Source organism: Pungitius pungitius, chromosome 21 (genome assembly GCF_949316345.1).
Source record: "Pungitius pungitius chromosome 21, fPunPun2.1, whole genome shotgun sequence".
NCBI classification, from domain to species: domain Eukaryota; kingdom Metazoa; phylum Chordata; class Actinopteri; order Perciformes; family Gasterosteidae; genus Pungitius; species Pungitius pungitius.
The window spans coordinates 5,385,278-5,403,304 of NC_084920.1; the positions used below are offsets into that span (position 1 = coordinate 5,385,278).

Below are 18,027 nucleotides of genomic sequence, written 5' to 3' on the forward strand. Positions count from 1 at the left end.
ATTAAAAATCCTGCGACAATAGAGCATACCTAGTTCGGTTATGATGGGAATATTGGCTCCAGTAGTGACAGAAGTCTGCCTCACTAATCCATGGACTGGGCTGTTTTCAGGAGACGATCTATCCATTCCTGGTGGTGTGAAGCCTAAGTGGACACGCACAGAACATAAAGCACACATGTTAATGCAATATTCAATACTTTATCAGAGGCTACAAATAGGCCAATCATCAGAAATACTTTGATTCCCTGCACCAATAAAGCATAAAAGTTGCTGAGTGCTAGGTTACCATATTCTTGACAAGGTCCAATACAAGTCTATATATAATATATGTGACATACTACTCATTTTGTTTGCTCTAGAGTGTGCGTGTTCCCATCTACACGCACAAAAGACATGTACAGTATGCAGCCAAGAAATAGAAAATAAGTGACGCAAGATTGAATTCAAATTGACTTGACATTTCTTGCTTTCCTCAGACTGACAAGTAAGCACATTAAATCAGTGATGCTTTATGTATTATACATGGGCCGTGTTTTGACATCCATCGCTGACTAAGGCAAATGTGGGGTCATACATGCATTAGAGAAATAATTAAATTGGCAGGAATCCCCCCCCCCTTCTCAGGTCAAAAGGTTTCTAAAAGCATTTCTATCAATGCAAGAGAATGACCATTATTAGGGGCAATCTGAAGCTAAAAGAGTGCTTTGGGTGCTGTTTTTAAGAGGTATAACACACAATATTAATAAATGATACACATTTGTCCTTTAACATACCAGTCCCATAATCCAGGTGAACTTTTTGTGGCAGCACTGTGCTTGTTGCCACCAATTAGGTTTGTAAAGAAACCAGTTGTTACAGTAACCTGAGGAATAGTCAGTACGGTTTACTGTCAGACGCGCTGACGCCAGGTCAGCCAGGCAGCACCAAGTGAGGGATATCCTCTGTGCCAGGGCCCTGTCCCTTCCAGGCGGTGCAGTGAACTATGATAGGCTGCTCCTTACCTTGGGAATTAGCCTGCAAGACCCCGATGCTGTCGTCAAACAGCATGGATTTGATGTTGAGTGACGCCAAGATGCATTCCTTGTCTTGCAGTGATGCGTCGTCAATATTGTTCTGATTGGCTGACAGGATGACACACATGTCGCACAGGTTGATGTTGACGGCCCTCAGATCCGCCCGACTCAACGGTGTGCCCTTTGAGAGGAAGTGAAGGTGAGAATTTGTTATCTCTCACCCACGACAACAAGAGGGAAACACAGCAGCATTATAATTTTAAGTTTTCATCTGTGAGCCTTTGCTCAACCGCGTGTCTCCGACAAAATACTTTTTACACTTTGCCAAATATGTTCTGGAGAAATCTTAATTGCTGCCAGGATTACTTCATTAGCAGAACCTTTTCCCAAACAGAGGTCTAACAATGAAGAAATGGATTACACATCCTGTGTCCATCAATCCTCACGTTATGTTCAGGCAACATTTCAGCTTTTACTAAACACTGAAAGTGTCCAAGTCAGTATTTAATTACAATAAACAGTTCAGTAGCCGCAAGCAAAATGTAAAAAAAAAAACCATTAATAAAATATATTAGTTTGTTTGTCAACTGTGTTAAAGTCATTTTTAGAGGACAGGATGTGTTTATTTTGTCAAACGCATTAACCCTAGCAGGTAAGGATATTTGAAATGGGGCATTTGTTGTACTCACGGGTAAAATGGAGACCTTTGGAAAATTGTGTAGCGTCTCCCACTCCCGTTTCAGATACTCCAGTGAGCCGACAAACACTATGTGCTTCAGCTCATGGTAGTGAAAGTTGCTCGCTCTCAGAGGCATGACAAAGTTCCGGAGACCGATCAACGCAGATTTGACGTCTCCAAATATGCACACGACCACGTGACCGCTCAGAACAGTCATGGCTGCCTCGCTGCGGGTCTGAGAGAAAAAAAAAATGTTAATAAAAATGTGAGGACACTGTATTCTTCTTGCAATTATTAAGTCTCTTTCCTTCCTTCAGTTGCATGCTCAGCCAGTAAAATATATCACGTAGTTCATGTCCGCAATAGACTGTGAAAGTATTTGAAAAATGGCATATGTGTTAGTACAAGAAAGGCTTCTATGTACAGGGCCTCCCTATAGCAAATGACATGTCAAACACCTCATTACAGAGTGTTTAACTGCCCTGTCAACCTCTGATGGTGCCGCGTGACACGACACATCCGTCAGCGGGGAGGAGAGTGTCGGGGACAAATGACGTGCGCTGAGTAAAAGAGCAGAACCCACCAAGATGACCTTCTCGATGTCTTTGGACGGGCACCAGTGAAACATCCCCGTGGAGTCGTACTTCTTTATGTTCTCGTCCATGTTCTCCATCTGCTCGTTCCCCGGGATGAGCAGCGGGTCATGTCTGATCAAACAAAAAGGTGGGAGGGGTTAGAATGAAAGAATCACGTTGGGACACTGTAAATGTGGATTAAATTGTACGTGATATGAGAACATAATTCACAGGCAGAAAAAAAAAGTTTGTCTTTCACTGCACCCTTAAAAACTAGTTTACAGTTGACAATAAAGTGAAAAAATGATATACACTAAGTTGAAATAGAGCAATTAAAATATGGTCACAGTCAAAATGAAATGAAAAACTGAATTGTCAAATCATCAATAGACCAGAATAGGAATCTTCAAATAAAGAAAAGGAAGCTTTTCTTCTTTTTATTGCTCATTCCTGTCAGTGGCCATCTGCAGAAATGCCAACAAAACTGCCATGTCATCAAGCAGAGGGACATCAGCGGCGGCAGCCAGGCGGAATGAGATGGCAGCAACACACTGCGTTGACTGGCATGAGCACGGAGATGCAATTACGCCCCCTTACTGCATACAGCATTTGACGTACCGCGCTGCGTGGTAAAAGCTTTAACAGACCAGACTTTAAATATTTCAGGAATTTGCCCAATCATATTTGCCGTCTGAAGTGAAGGGTATTAATGTTTAAACAGAGCATCGGAACTACATAAACGAATTTCACAGAGCGCAGTGGTGAGCCTCATCCCGCCCAACACTGACCACTAAAGTGGTCTCCTAACATGAGTTCCTGAGTACCCGCCTTTTTCCTAGAGAAATATCAAATTATAAGAAATTTCCATGTTTCTCTCCCATTCCCAATGCCTCAGAAAAACAATACATGCAACTAAATAAGACTGATTTGCAAATTGCATTTAAATAGAATATACCAAATGGATCGGTTTGTGATTCATATTATATGAATCACAAACCGATCCATTTGGACACATCCTCTTGTAAAATTCTATCTATTGAATCATTGCAAGTATTAGTATTAGTATACAGTAAAAGAAAACCCACACGGACTGAAGTAAAACATGGAAAGTTGAAAAGCAAGAGACCTAGCCAACGTGGTTGAGCTCCATCGCGTGGAAGCAACAATGCTAACCACAGAAGACGTGTGCAGCACAACACAAGTCCCTTTGCACTAAATTTACTTTGTCAGATTCAGATCAGCGCTGAAGATGTTATCTTCTGAGTCAGACAGAAGCCTTCTGTGTCTGTCCAAAACCTTTTAACAAAAAATAAAAAAGTCCCCCCCCTCCCTTTCTTTAATCCATGCGAGTACTTTGAGAGAATGCTACTTTAAGTAACATGTTAAGTATGCATCAAAGTGTCAGCTGCAACTATCATCCCTCAGGCTCAAGCAGACTGAAGCCGAAAACAGCCCGCCTTGGGCTTATGCACCCCGAGGCAACACTTGGAAGCAGTTGGAGAAGAAAATGTCTTTTCTACCACTTTCAAACTCACATCTGTCAAAGCAATTCCAATTTGAAAGGACAAAATGTGTGAAATTTCAAATTCTGCAAGTGAAAATATTTAAAATAATACAGTACAAAATATATATTTTACTATAATCGGTTTCTCAAAAACATCAGAAAGATATTCATTCAAATGCATCTAGATGTTTTCTCATTTCTGTCCAAAGCCCCTTCGATGATATAGAAACAGAATATAGATGCTTGATTAATTGTGTTAATGTTAATACATCTCCAGCAAACCGCCAAATCAATTTTCTATCTATTTATCTATGACCATCATCTCCCACAACTCTTGTTGCCCTCAACGTCCCCGACGTCTGAAAATGCAAAGCCCAATAAGAGTGAAAGCATTTAGTGGTCTTACACCCCGGCTAAATATTGCATCAGAAGTCGAATGTTTCACCACTCACTCAGTGGCTCCCGCTGTCACTTCGGTTTGCCCTTGCGGGAGACGACTGGTGAGGCAGAGCTCTGCCAGGATAGCTATCCCTCACTGTCAGCCGTGACGGCCTGTCACCATCGTGCACCGCCAATTGCCTCAGCGGTGCCGCAGCAGACGTGACGTGGACGTCGCAGGCCCGACGTGACCTGAAAACGCGCCGTGACATCCCGCGATTGGACGGGTCTTGTGAACCCATCAAGGAGCCCCGTGGAAATGGTGTTAATTTCAGTGAGGACGTCATTGCTAAGTTCCAGAAAGGGTGTGTTGGTTTACCGGTACATCTGGAAACAGGAGTGAGTTCTGCCCTCCGCTCGCTCGCTCCCTCCATGCGGCTCCTTTCAGAGGCGTCTACGAGTGTCTGAGCACTTCTAGACATTCGACGTGATCAGCAGCATAATTCAGGACTTTAGTGGTAAGAAGACACGTCTGACAAGACTTCACACGTCACGACCGCTAAACATAAAGCCAGGTGTCTACTGGAGGAGCGTAATGACAGCTCAGAGGGACACAAAGTAGAAGCTAAACCTGCACATTATGTAAATTTTCTATTTCAGCGTCACAGCACTGGCTGACTTAACGCTGCGCAAGTAGCGAAGACTTTGAGATTCCCCACATCATGCAAACTGACAAAGACTGGCTCTTTAGAACCCACAGCCAATCTGTTGGCCATTACTTATTCACAAAGGCCTTGAGACCGCAGGTCCTGTAAAAACACATTCGATATGGAATACACCCAGATGTTTTCTTGCCTGGCTTGTTGCGCTGAAGTATCCCTAAGGCTACCGCGGCGGATCCCTCTGCAGCGCGTAGGCAGCAGACACGCTGCATGAAATGACCCATCCACCTGCACCGTGCGGTGTATTAGCATGGCAAGTAGATGGATCGGTTTGGTGGGCTGATATTTAGCTGTGGGCTAACGCATTAGAGAAAAAGCCTGGTTTTGTTACCCAAGAGTCTTGAAATCACCTGGAGAAATTTAACTTTGAAGAAAACCGAAACCATCAAACAAGGGCAAAGCCTAACCCTGAAAAACCAGAGGCCACAGATCAAAAGTAGAAAATGCATAAATTCTCTTTTATATGTGTATAATACCAAGTCAGTTGTACTGCACTATATGTTTGATCTATTTGTATCAAACAATACAAACATCTGTGCTACATAATTTCTGAATGTCAAAATGAAAAGCGGCCTTCCCTCTATGGGAACATAAAGTCATCCGTCAGTTTAAATAAAATGTGATTATTCTATTCCACTTTGTATACGTCAGGTTGCGGGATCTCCCTGCTGCCTTACTTCCTCGTAACACGGCACTTAATGACAATGACTATTGCTATTATCATCAGTGTAATGGCTTCTTGTTGAATAACTGTGTTACCTCCAGTCAAAATCAATAAGCACCAATATAATTTCACGGGACAAGATAAAAGCAAGGTAGCATTTGAAATTCTCCTTTCATTGTGATGATACATATCGTCTGTGGCCTTACGTGCTGAAAACAACTCTGAGGGATCCAACAATAGACGGATAGCCTTGGGCTATCTATCCTTTAGAGCCTCTCTGGCTGTCATTAGTGCCAGGTCTGTTTAGGAGCTGCAGTCTGCTGGGGTCGCTGGGAGAACCTGGTGGCACCCCGCCTGCAACTCGGTGTTTGCGCAAAAACTAATTTAGGACGTTTTGCATAATACATATACGGTCGGTATTAAAAAGACAACTTTTGAATCATCGTCATGATGAAGTTAAAGAATGATCACCCCACCCTTCAGCACCCCTTGGCTAGACATTTTCTCAGTTTATTGTGTTGGTTTTAAGTTTTGTGACCTCCCTGTTTTTGTCTATGCAGTCAGCCGTTATCAGCCATCACAGAGGACAGAGTGTCCGCTAACCTCCACAAAAACAAACCGCACACTGACATCATCCAACGCATCTACAATAACAACTTTATAAGGGGATATGTGTTTATTATTACATTATTAACACATTTTATTAAAATGTTGCTGAGCGATACTTTTTCCTGTTGTAATGGAAAATGGACACCGTTATGCACGTAGACAAATGTCACACACGTGTCCCCCCATTGCTGTCCTACCTCATGATCTTGGGTGAGGAGTTAGGAGAATTTTTCATGCCTCCGTTGCGCTGCTTTTTTTTGGGCGATAACGCAGACTGTTGGTCCTCTTCAACTGCAACGAAAGGCAATGGCGTGAGGGAGGGAAATTTTCAGAAGACACACAAAAATTCCAGAAATCTGTGACAGCCAAAGGACAACACACAGCACAGTTTGAGGTCAGTGAACAGAAAGAGATAATACAGAGACACAGAGAGGAGCGGCAGGGCGGGGAACGAGACAGAATGGATAGCACACTTAAAAACATGCGTGCGCTGCACAACAGTCGACAGCATACATTAGCACATCATTGGCGTTATTGTGAATGAAGATGCAAACATGCAATAGCGCCATCATCAAACCATCATGCCAAATGCTAAAGTCCAATCTGTGAGCTCGTGGTCACCGCATACTGACAGAAGTAATTGATTTAATCCGGATAATGTATCTCACGGGTATCAATATACTTTTTCAATGCCTTGCTAATACAAACTTCCTCATACCTAGACTTGGATAGCTGTGCTTTTGCTTATCATTGACATTCTCATTTAATTAAGGTAGTAACCTGGAAATAAATAAGGCTGTTTATGTGCCAACACTGCATCCAATCTGGATCGCTGGTCTTTCTTCATCTTGGGAGTGACGCCCTTGGCTCATATTGTTATGGTGGTCCTTGTGCCAGAGTGATTTATGTACAGCTGAGATGCCCCTTGGACATTGTCTTCATCAGTACAGGAAACTGCACTGAGGTCTTCGTAGGGATTAGTTTTACCCTTGAGTAAAGTAATACAACACAAGCAGCTGTGAAAAAGTGTATTTTCTGATTGCATTTAAAAGGCCATCGTTAATAGTGGGGCAATAGCGTGTTACAAGTCACGGAAAACACAGCGCAGACTCTGTTAATGACAGTTAAAGCTGTCAAGAAAAACAGAAGAGACCAGAAGAGCTTTCATCAAAATGAACAAAGTCTCTAGGACCACGCTGCCCTGCAGATGAACACAGGATGTCAAACGCTGCTAGTAAGAGTGACACTGTAATGGAAAATGTTGAGTTGGGGGATGGGGGGCTTCCAGTGGAGAGAGATGCTCCAACACACTGGCCCTTCACATCTTGCCTGGCCTGTTCAATATTTAATGTTTCACAGCTGACAGCTGCACACACTGGGTCATTAGTAAAAAATGCTACACATGCGGCCACTCCAGCCTGGCAAGCACATGCTTTGGTGGTGCTGTTGTCGCGTTCGGGCCTGCCGAAACACGCCGAGGGGAAAGGGTATGGGGGGGGGGGGGGGGGACATCGGGTCCCCGAAGCCCGGTGAGCCTCTACAGACCTCGCCGGCTGAGTTGCGGTTCAGTTTAGCCGACGTGTATCGATAATCTGGATTAGGGGACTAAACGAAGAGGAGTCACAATAAACATCTGTGCCATCATTTCCCCTAAAATGGCTGTACTTTTAGGTTGTGTCGAGTCATGTCAATAGCTTTGACTTCATGCACAGATGTTTGGAGAAGTTTCCACCGTGTCCAAAATCAATTGTGGCGAATTTTATTTTGATTGTCGTCAATTTGAATTATCCTCGGGCCTCACCGACAGCCCTTACACTGAAGAAATAGTCGCAATGAAAACGGAACTTTCTGTAGTTTATCAAGAGGTAATTGTTTTTGTACAAACACAACTCAATCCACCCACATTGGGAAGGTGGAGGCACACAACTGAATACAATCTGCATGAGCAGATTCCACAATGAGGAAGTTATAGGATTTGACCCTCGGATTCCTCGCATTAACCACAAGATCAAATTTAATTCAAACTGACTTTAATAAAAACCTGCGATGTGTATGTTAATAAAACATATTGTGACTCTTATCATAATTAAAAGAACAATCACTGCTTTTTGGGGGTAATTCTTCCTGGCACAAGAATGCTAATAGTTGAATAATTTAAAAACTCATTTTTATTAAACACCACTTAACCACTTGGTATAGCCACCATTGAAATGTTGGATATGACATTTACTTTGATATTTATAATAAGCATGAATTAATGAAAATGCTCTCAGGTGTTGCAGCGATTGTTATGCCAGAAGAACAAGGAGGCGACGATGTGACTAAACCACTCGCCCCTGTTTGCAGTTCCTCCCTGATGAGGCGGGGAACGGATTCAGCAGCCACTTGGCTGTTCGAAACGTGGAAGTTTACATAACATAAGCAGAACTGGTGACAGTATGTTGCAAAAATATGGGGAAAAGGGAAGCCCTTACTCTAAAAAAAAAAAAAAAAATAGCCAGGAGCTAAAACAGGAGAATAGAGATGATTATTTCTACAGTCAGCTGTCCGGCAGATTATTCTCCCAGCTCCAGACCTCCACTCTTCATCTGCCCCATGTCAAACATGCACAGCGCTTCTCCGTGACAACTCATTGTGGCACATTTGCCGCCTATCACAGAACACGGTTGAAGTGGACGATGCACACGGTTCACACTCCTCTTGATGGCTCTTTGAGAACTGAGAAAACTGAGAAAATTCTTACCCGTTTGGATTTTTTTATGCTTCCTGCCTGTGCTCTAAAAATGAATCGGCATTATAAATTCTCGCACACGTCGACTTTAAATGCTTGTTTTTTTTAACGTTGTGTTTTCAGCTGTACACCGGATTAATTCATTTCCAGCCACAGTGAAGCGGTAGCACCATCTACTGCTGAGCTGTAACCGATACCCAACACAAGCGTTTCCTGATGCTTTGCATGTAAAACATAATGATGGATGATGACTGGATAGAGTGATGAGCAGCAAACAGTGAAGTACAGCCGGTTAGAGACAGCTCAAGTGGAAGGGTTAGAAACAAATGACGAAAAGGAAGAGAATGGAAATCAAAACTTACTTGATTTGATATATCCATTATAGCTATTTTTAGCTGAGAAAAACGCAGAGACAGATGAGAGGTTACAGGGAAGAACGGGCTGTAATGAAAGCAAATTATAAATGACAACCAAGGCGGACAGATTTCTCTTTAAGGCACATTAACACAGTGGTGCCTTGAAGACAACATGGAGAGAGCAATGAGAAATTAAACAAGGATCAATTAGGAATATGATTTTTCAGCAATGTGGCCAGCGAGTTTAAACTGTAGAAAGAACATTGTATTTGTAAGGTGATCCGCTGAATATGGTTATTTGGTGATTCTCAAGTCAAAAGACGTCAGCTGTAGGTTTTTTTTCAATGTTTAGGATATATGCTGATAATTTTCTCAACCAATTAATGCCCAAACTCATATATTTAAATAGCTTGTTTTAGATAATAAATAATTTTAAAAAACATACAGACACAACATAGATTTATAAAGACAAACACAACCGAGGAGCTAAAGAAACGTTGTTGTTTATACTAAATATTTTTACTAACATTTATAGCAGTGGTTCTCAACTGGTCTGGCTCCGGGACCCACCATCACCCCTTAATGCTGGTGCTAGCGACGTCGACGGGGGGGGGGGGGGGGATGCGAGCGGTTGTCTTTGCGCCGCCAACTGAATACATGGACGGACGAGCCGGCAAAAAAAACGACGCTCCGCGACCCACCAGTTGAGAACCACTGATTTATAAGATAATAGCTGCAAAGTGAGGTATGACTTATTTTGGCAGAGGTACTAGTTTGTGATGCAGGTCCACATTACCACACTCATTCAAACATCATCTGCCTCTCAGCCTAAGGGTCTGTAAAGTGTTAACCAAAGTTTAGCCTGTCATATGTTTACAAGGCAGCCCTTCATTAACATTTAGTCAGGCGATACATATGGAAGAATTTAATATGAGACAATGCTCTTCTTGTTCGTAGGTCAGGAGCATTCCGTTTATTAAAAGCTGTTTCCCATTCCTCTGCACTGCCTGACAAAACCTGCACAAACGGATGGAACTTTATGACTCACTTTTTGGATCCATGGGTCCCACACATGCTCATTAGTACCTTATTTCAAACCCCTTGCTTACAACAAAGGTCATGCATTGAGCTTAAGGCAGGACAGTGACAGCGATGTTCAAACAGGGACCTTGCTGGTCCTGGCATCTGTCGCCTGCAATTGGGAGGGCGCGAGCAGAGTCACCGGACTAACAGGCTAGCATCTGTCCCACAACGAGAGAGGAGGAGAGGCGGGGGAGGGGGGGGGCACTCAGCTGCCTGGTGGTTAGAAACTGTCAGGCTGAGTTTCATGACAACCGGTAGCACTCCAAAAATGAAAATGCAAACATAATTTCCACGTCAGGCCGCATAAGGCCTCGCTCCGTGCGTCCTCCCCCCCACCCGCCGCATTGTCAACAGCGACTCCGCAGCTCGGCTCAGCTCAGCCAGCCAGGCGGCGCTCGCGGCACCACAAGCCTGGAAGACACGTTGAGGGGTGGAAACGCCCGGAGTCGTTCAGCTATTCACAGGGCGGCCTTTGATCAAGAGACATCCCCTAAGACTCTATGACAGGCCACGATGTTTTCCAGCAAATTCTATCAACACTCTGCAAACAGACACGTTCTTCATGCCTTCTGCGATGCATCAGTACAATTTAACATGCCTTTTGGCTTTAAAAGGGGAATCACACTCGAGTTAAGAATTTATATGCCGCTCAACTCAGCTTGATTCGCTAAAATACAACACGATCAAGCACTACTGTGTATTCTTTTGTTCCGCTTTCAATAAATTACAATCTAGTTCTAATTCAACTGTATTGTAGCCAATTAGTACAATTTAATCAATATAAAGGTTAAATTGTGATAACACTGAAAACTCTCAAAGTTAGAAAATACAAGAGCTTCTCCATCGGCGATCAGCAGGATGTGTACGTATGAAATATGTTTGGGAGATATTCCCTCAGAGGCTGTTCAAGTTCTTAACTTGATTTAATAAATCCAGTACATTAACCTCAATCTGTAGTGCTCCCCTCAGAAGAACCCCTCAGGCACCATCTCAAATTCTATCCTGCTCACCCGTACATGTACGCTAGTGAAATATTGGGATCAAGTTAAATGTTATTTTGGTTATTCTTAAAAAGATGAAATTACCCTCTCCACTAACATTATAGCGCTTATGATCATCTACAAAAACAAATCATTTAGCAACATGCATGCAAATTCTCCACAAAAGGTTCCTCGACTGTGAATCAGGAGATTTGTGGCGGGGATGCACAGCTGTACATTTTTTAGGGCTTTGGCTTTAACGTCTTGTGAACTCGTTGGTGAGGTCACCGGTGGAGTTAACATGCTAGAATTAAGCTTCAAAAATGTATTAGTGACCGTTAAGTTCATTTGAAACTACAGGTCCATTTGAATTTCACACTTTCGGACAAAACACTAGCAAAACAGTAGACGGGCATGCTTCACGACAAGTCAACTCCAAGAAAGCACATGGAAAAAAAGAACATGAGCGACTGGAAAAAATCATAAAGCTTAAACACTAAAGCGACATCCATATCTGTGACAGTGACGACACAGCTGCTAGAGCTACGGCAGACGGCACACAAGCCAAAGGACACGGTCAGCACAGTGCATGTTACGAACACTGAAGAGCACACGTCATGGCGACAACTTACAGGCACGTAAAGTGGCTGAGCAATCATTAACAGAGACAGCAGAGAGTGGGATGTCGCGTCGAGGGGAGTCCGTGTTACAACGCACATTAACTGGCATGCAAGAGCAGTCCCGCTCTGAGCGGCCGCAATCAAAACAACATGCCAGTCTTATTTTCTTGTAGGCGAGCTTCCTGGCTACAGGTCACGGGTTCGGACGAGAGGAAGAGGAAGAGCAGGTTAATGCAGAGGGTCGTTCTGGAGGAAGAGTTGGACAAAAGGCAAGACAGGGCACAGAGGACGGCTGCTGCTGGGATGCACAAGATAAGACTTTGTCTCGACAGCGTGCAAATGTCACATTAGAAATTGTTCATTTGTTCCACTCTTTGTGGTTAAATCGGTTCAGGTCATTACTGGGACATATGGGGGACAGGGAAGAGAGGGAGGGGGAGTGGGTAAGATGATGTCCTTAAGTCGTGAGGTGATGGGTAAAAGTGTGACATGGGTGGAAGGTGAGAGAAGGGCCAGTCATTATTTTTGTTTCGGCAGCAGAAGAGACAAAAATGACTTTAGCCCTCACCTCAACATGACCCTTCCAACCTCATGTCCACTGTGTCACGGGACATGGCTGGAGCATGTCTTTTGAGTTTACAACTCTTAAATAATTGGTTTCTAATTCTAGCTGAGAGTTGAAACTGACAGTAAATGTGACAACATTTTCTGGAATATTAGTAATATCCAGAAATAACAAAAACAACAAGCTCCAACACTGGTGAGAAACTGTGCAAGATCATACATTCATTAGACAATTCTTAACCCCGGGAACTAGCTGTAGCCCCGATGATCAGAAACTTCATCATGGGGAAAAACTGTGCCACCTCAGTAAAGAACACTGTTTCGGGCTGTATTTCAGACCATTTATTCCTTCTGTGGAAACAGTTCAAATGAGAGATGTTCCTCATCTCTCATCCTGGTGACTTTCTTGCTCTGCTCTTCGTGCAGGGACGTTGTGTTTTTGAAAGGACACTGGGGACATCTGGTGGTGAAATGAAGTACAACTACGACCGAATTGTTGATGCTCTGTTAGTAATGCATCCGATAGCCTTGGGCTTTGCATGGTCATCGGTTTATCCTTATCTCTCCCCCTAATAAAAAAAGGATGTTTGCTTTTTTGTCTATTTTTTCCCCCTCCATTTGAAAACGACGTGCAGATAACGGGCAAATCCGGGCAGCATCAACCATTGTACATGCAACATTTACAGTACATTCAAACGGGTTGCTTCAATCGAGGGGTTGCAGGCTTTGTTTTCGGAAGGGAAATGAATACACATTACTCACAATATATCACTATAAAGTGAATTTTTAAGGAAAGTGTGTCAAGTTCCCGAGCAGCAGGAAGAGAACACATCACACATGTTAAGATTAGGTGTTAGCTGCAGTGGTTAGGACAAGACAAGACGGTTGAATCCAACAGAAGGAGCACCAACGTGGCACATGATGATTTTAAAGTGCAGAAATAAATAATAGATCCAGGTACCTGTGGTGTTAACAGTCTCTGTGAATGCCTGTTAACATCACAAAGTTATCAGTGAACTGTAAAAGCGCAGCTCTTAATCAAAAAGATAGCGACACAGGAAAATAGACAAAATTTAGAAAGTCATTTGAGATCAGTTTGATTTCTTTGAAGTATTTACAATACGCCAAATTAATTTGTTATAAATTATTAACTCTGTCCTCTGAACCTAAGCAACCCCCAAAAATAAGGAATACAAATAAAGCCTAAATAAAGAATGAGTTTACCCCAAATAACCTCCTCACAAATGAAAAAAACGAAAATCCGAAACAATAGACTGAAAGCTGGGTTTTGTAATTCGAGTGAACTGACTGGGGGCAGGTATTTATGTTAAAGGGAGGCCCAAACGTGTAGATTTACAAGGGCAACTTTGAGTGCACCTGTTTGTTTTGGCTGCGGAAAGAAACCCGAGGACCTTTCTTCATGCACAAGTTACAAGAAAGTGAATAATTAATGCAGGAACTAAATGGTTTGGACACATGGCTATTTAGGTCATGTAAATACACCATCACGCTACTAGATTGATACCAACTCAGTGTTGGGAGGAAATGTCACTGAAGACAAACAAACTTATACAGTGTGTTTAAAAGTGTCACTTACATTTCTTGCACCCACATTTCTTAATCCTTTTGGGATCACTAATGTCATCGTGGCAGGCTTTACAGTAAAACAATGCCCTAAGGAAGAAAAACAAGAATCACACCTTAGTCCATGTGCAACATGTTGAAATAAAGTGTTAACCAACATTACAGCTCCAGAATGTCTACAATGAGCAGTTTTGCATGTAGTCCCTCCCGAGCAGAAAACTATAGTGTTATTTAATGCTTAGAAAACAAACAGTTAAAATGGAAGCACAGAGATATATTCTATCAGGAAGAATCTGGTTACTTAAACTCATTTAATTCCCGCCTTACAAAAAAGAAAAAAAAGGTCAGGCATTTGTCATTACTCAAGGTAAAATGTGTCAAGTAAAACATGTTGAGATATCCAGTATATCTTGGCCTTACCCACTAACAACATGTTAAATAACATTGTGTTCTCTTCAATTCATACTGCTTTTTTTATTTTTGCCATTAAATTTGTTAAATAAAATCCATCTTTTGCACGAACCTCTGGAATGATTTTATAACCGGCTTTTTGTCTTCCAGCTTATGAAGATTGGAAACATCGCCTTTGACCTTCATACTTCCTCTTCTTAACTCAATTGAAATATTGTAATGTTTGTCTTTGTATTTAAAATGACGTTATGGCTTGATGTCTGATGCAACGGCGCAAGGAAAAGATAATACGTCGTTCTCTGAATCAATCCCCCCGGCCCGTTCACTAACGTACCTCTTCACTTCTTTGGCATCACTTGCAATGAAGAAGCCCAACGTCCCCTCCTGCATTTTCACGTGGTTTCCGGGGTTTATCAGGGTGCTGAGAGGATTAACAGACCAAAAGATGTCACAGTACACAGAAATACCACTGAATTTTAAAGGTTTTGCACAAATCACTTGGCAACACGCGTGGGATTTGTTTCCGCGACTCATTTGGCGCAAGAGCCCTTTGATTACATAAGCTGATGAAAGCAGATAGCCGACCAAATATGAAACAAGCAGTGCATCAGAGGAACCGCTAACACCGAAAGCTTCCTCTGTGTTTGGAGGAAATTACTTCCACTTCTCCTTTAACTTGTTGGGATGTTATCAGAATCTCCTCGTTTTGCAAAGCTGCTTATTTTTGCAAGAAAACAGATAAAAGGCAGATTCAAAATAGCTTCATCACTGAAGGTAAATACTGACAGTAAAATGCATTCATGGAGTTTAATAACCCACTGTGAGGACATCCACTTACCTGCATTCCCTTTGATCAGACTTGTACTCTATAGCTATCAGTAGCAGCTTTAGCTTCACGTAGCAGAGTCTGTAAAAGAGAATAACAATTTAATAAGACGTAACCCAAGCTTATATTTACAGTTTTATAAAAAAACATCTTAGCCACCATGATTTCATATGAGCCTAAGCACCCATGTTTCCTCTATTTTTTATCAAAGCATCCAGTCTTCAACCAATATATAGTATATCTATTTTAGACTAATATCTTTGAATCTTAAATTACATGAAATCCTGGAAAATGCATAGCCTTTCAACCTACTTCATATTCTTCATATACAAATTGTAAGCTAAAAAGAAAACAAAAGATTCCACAAAGTATCACGTAAAAAGTCTTTGTGTGTACTTACTCGCAAATTACAGGGAAGGACATGCCCACAAAGGCACTCGATAGGTACTCTGTATACATCTCATTGGCGACTCCTTCTAGGTAATACTTCTGCCACGTGTCCTCCTCAATCTACAACAAAGATGTGTCACAAAATACAGAGAGTCTGTTCCATTTTCCCTTTGCAAGCTAATCCCCATTCACCAGATGCTGCACATGGGCCCCATCTGTCATCATCGTTGTGATTCAGACGGTGTTTAAGGCCAACATTAGATTCGGAATCCGATCCAGCGAGCACAGGTGTGTGAATCTTAGCTGTGGCTACCTTGATGAAGGACCTCATGGAGAAAAGGTTGGCCAGCATGGTGGAGAGGCCCTGAGCCAGGCAGCTCTGAGCAATGAAGCCCAGCTTTAGCTCCGCAAGGCAAATGGCGTCATCGCCCTCCTTCCAGTTCCAGCTCGGGATGTTCAAAAGGTGGGCCTTAAGGCACGAGCAACGAATGACATCAGTACAGAACAAAAGTAGTAACCCAAACATAAATATCTACTGAAAAATGCTCACACAATCATATAACACAGTAATTAATGACACAAGTATGAAGATTACACCAACCTTATTGTGGTACTGCAACATTTGAGTGATAATTCTGATCTTGGGATGGTAGTTCTTGATAGATATTACTCTAAAGCACCACAGAAAGAACAAAGAAACAAAATCGGACCACTTGCATGAAACCTTTCCTGCGTCACTGTCTTACCTTTTCTGGGGATCAATCATAATTTATAATTCGTAAAATTACATTACATTACATGTAATTTAGCTGACGCTTTTATCCAAATTGACTTACATTGCATTATAACCCATGCGTTACATTTTTGCCTGGGGAGAAATGAGGGATTAAGTGTCTTGTTCAGGGACACTTGGCACATGGAGCAGGCGGGATTCGAAACCACCAACCTTATGGCTCCCAGCGCACCACACTACTCCCTGCGCCACCATCGCTCCCAAATTAAACAAATAAAATTTGTTTCAGCTATATACCAAAATATTCATCGCTGGCAGTTATCTAAGCCCAGGGATGAGAAGCCAAAGACAAAACAGTTGGTTGTCTCTTACTATGGAGGAAGTTGTGTTGTTACCAATTCACTTGATTCTTCTCACCCTGAATGTCTCGTATTTTATACCAAAACTACGTAAATTGGTCACAGGGTAAAGAAAAAGTGTAAATCTTGGAGAAGTCTTTTTGCTTTACCTCATAATGTTGGACGCGTCCTCAGCATCGGGGTCGGCACAGTATTTGTTGGCCAAGATCAAACAAGCATCAGCTGATTCGATCTGAAAACAAAATCCCACAAGGAAAACAGAAAATATTATCCAACTCATCAGTCAGCTTGAGAATGGACTTTACAGAGGTCAGGGTTTCCCTCCTCTGAGGAAGATCAGTTAGTCACCTTAACTCTGGCCAGGTCGTGTGGGTTCAGGACAGATCCTTGGTAAAACTCCACCTGAGTGAAGTGGCGCTTGAACAAGGCTTCCAGCTCAAGATTAGGGGAAATACTGAGAGGAAAATGGAGAAACGCCTGAATTTGAGGAGGAACATTATTTCTAATCTCTCAAAGATAAATATATTGATTTTTTTGAGACCCGGAACAGAACATGGAGGGGTAAGTACAAATATTGAAGTTTCAGAAAAATATATTTATTCTTTTGGTAGATAATGCATTAAAATAGATTTCAGTTCAGTAGACGTTAAATTGTATTTTCAAATTTGTCCAAGCATTACAAGACGAGGAACCTAAAAATATATCTTTTATAACCCGCCTCCACGTTCATTCCGGAGCTCTGTACTACATATTTTTTACTTACTTATGAAGAAAAACAATTTCTACATTGACATCATCCCTGTCCTTGTGTAGGAAGTCTTTTAGAAAGTTGGACACGCTCTCAAGTGTAATATGACCACAGACCACAATGTGCCTGAAAGAGGAAGTGCAGAATCATAATGAAACTAAAGTGCAATACAAAATAAAGTCAAAATCTAAAAACACATTTACAGACAAAACTCTTTGTTTCATCTTCATCTTCGTTCTGGAATTAAAGTGTAAATCGGAGGCGGGAGAAGTGTAATGGAAACGTAAAGTGTACTGTTAGGATTTATGTGGAATTATTATTATTTAAAATGATAAAAAAAACTATGTCACAGCAGGGATGTTCAGTGAGAACTAAATTAACAGGTCAGAGAGCACTGTGGATTTCACTTTCAGATTATAGAGGATGAGAGTTTTACTTAGATGGAGATTATGAAATCAGCGCACAGTTTATCTGGATTCCCACACATCACACATCCTT

The 18,027-nt window shown here is 42.0% G+C and overlaps 1 protein-coding gene across 13 annotated transcripts in view; it reads right to left on the bottom strand.

The window, feature by feature from the left end:
• LOC119213001 (calcium-activated potassium channel subunit alpha-1a-like) overlaps positions 1-18,027 on the bottom strand; it is a 63,772-nt gene that overhangs the window by 6,406 nt on the left and 39,339 nt on the right. For 4 of the 13 annotated variants that reach the window (XM_062560141.1, XM_062560139.1, XM_037463958.2 and 1 more), the window contains exons 10-25: positions 17,545-17,655; positions 17,130-17,235; positions 16,931-17,013; positions 16,291-16,360; positions 16,003-16,158; positions 15,700-15,809; positions 15,312-15,380; positions 14,808-14,894; positions 14,076-14,152; positions 11,927-12,100; positions 9,238-9,270; positions 6,342-6,435; positions 2,276-2,399; positions 1,703-1,927; positions 1,002-1,194; positions 30-143 (exon numbers count right to left, since the gene is read on the bottom strand). In XM_062560141.1, coding sequence (XP_062416125.1) covers positions 30-143; positions 1,002-1,194; positions 1,703-1,927; positions 2,276-2,399; positions 6,342-6,435; positions 9,238-9,270; positions 11,927-12,100; positions 14,076-14,152; positions 14,808-14,894; positions 15,312-15,380; positions 15,700-15,809; positions 16,003-16,158; positions 16,291-16,360; positions 16,931-17,013; positions 17,130-17,235; positions 17,545-17,655 — 1,826 coding nt within the window. Of the gene's footprint in view, positions 1-29; positions 144-1,001; positions 1,195-1,702; positions 1,928-2,275; positions 2,400-6,341; positions 6,436-9,237; positions 9,271-11,926; positions 12,101-13,240; positions 13,250-14,075; positions 14,153-14,807; positions 14,895-15,311; positions 15,381-15,699; positions 15,810-16,002; positions 16,159-16,290; positions 16,361-16,930; positions 17,014-17,129; positions 17,236-17,544; positions 17,656-18,027 lie in introns of all 13 variants that reach the window. The other 9 variants (XM_037463971.2, XM_037463970.2, XM_037463967.2 and 6 more) reach the window with 4 other exon arrangements.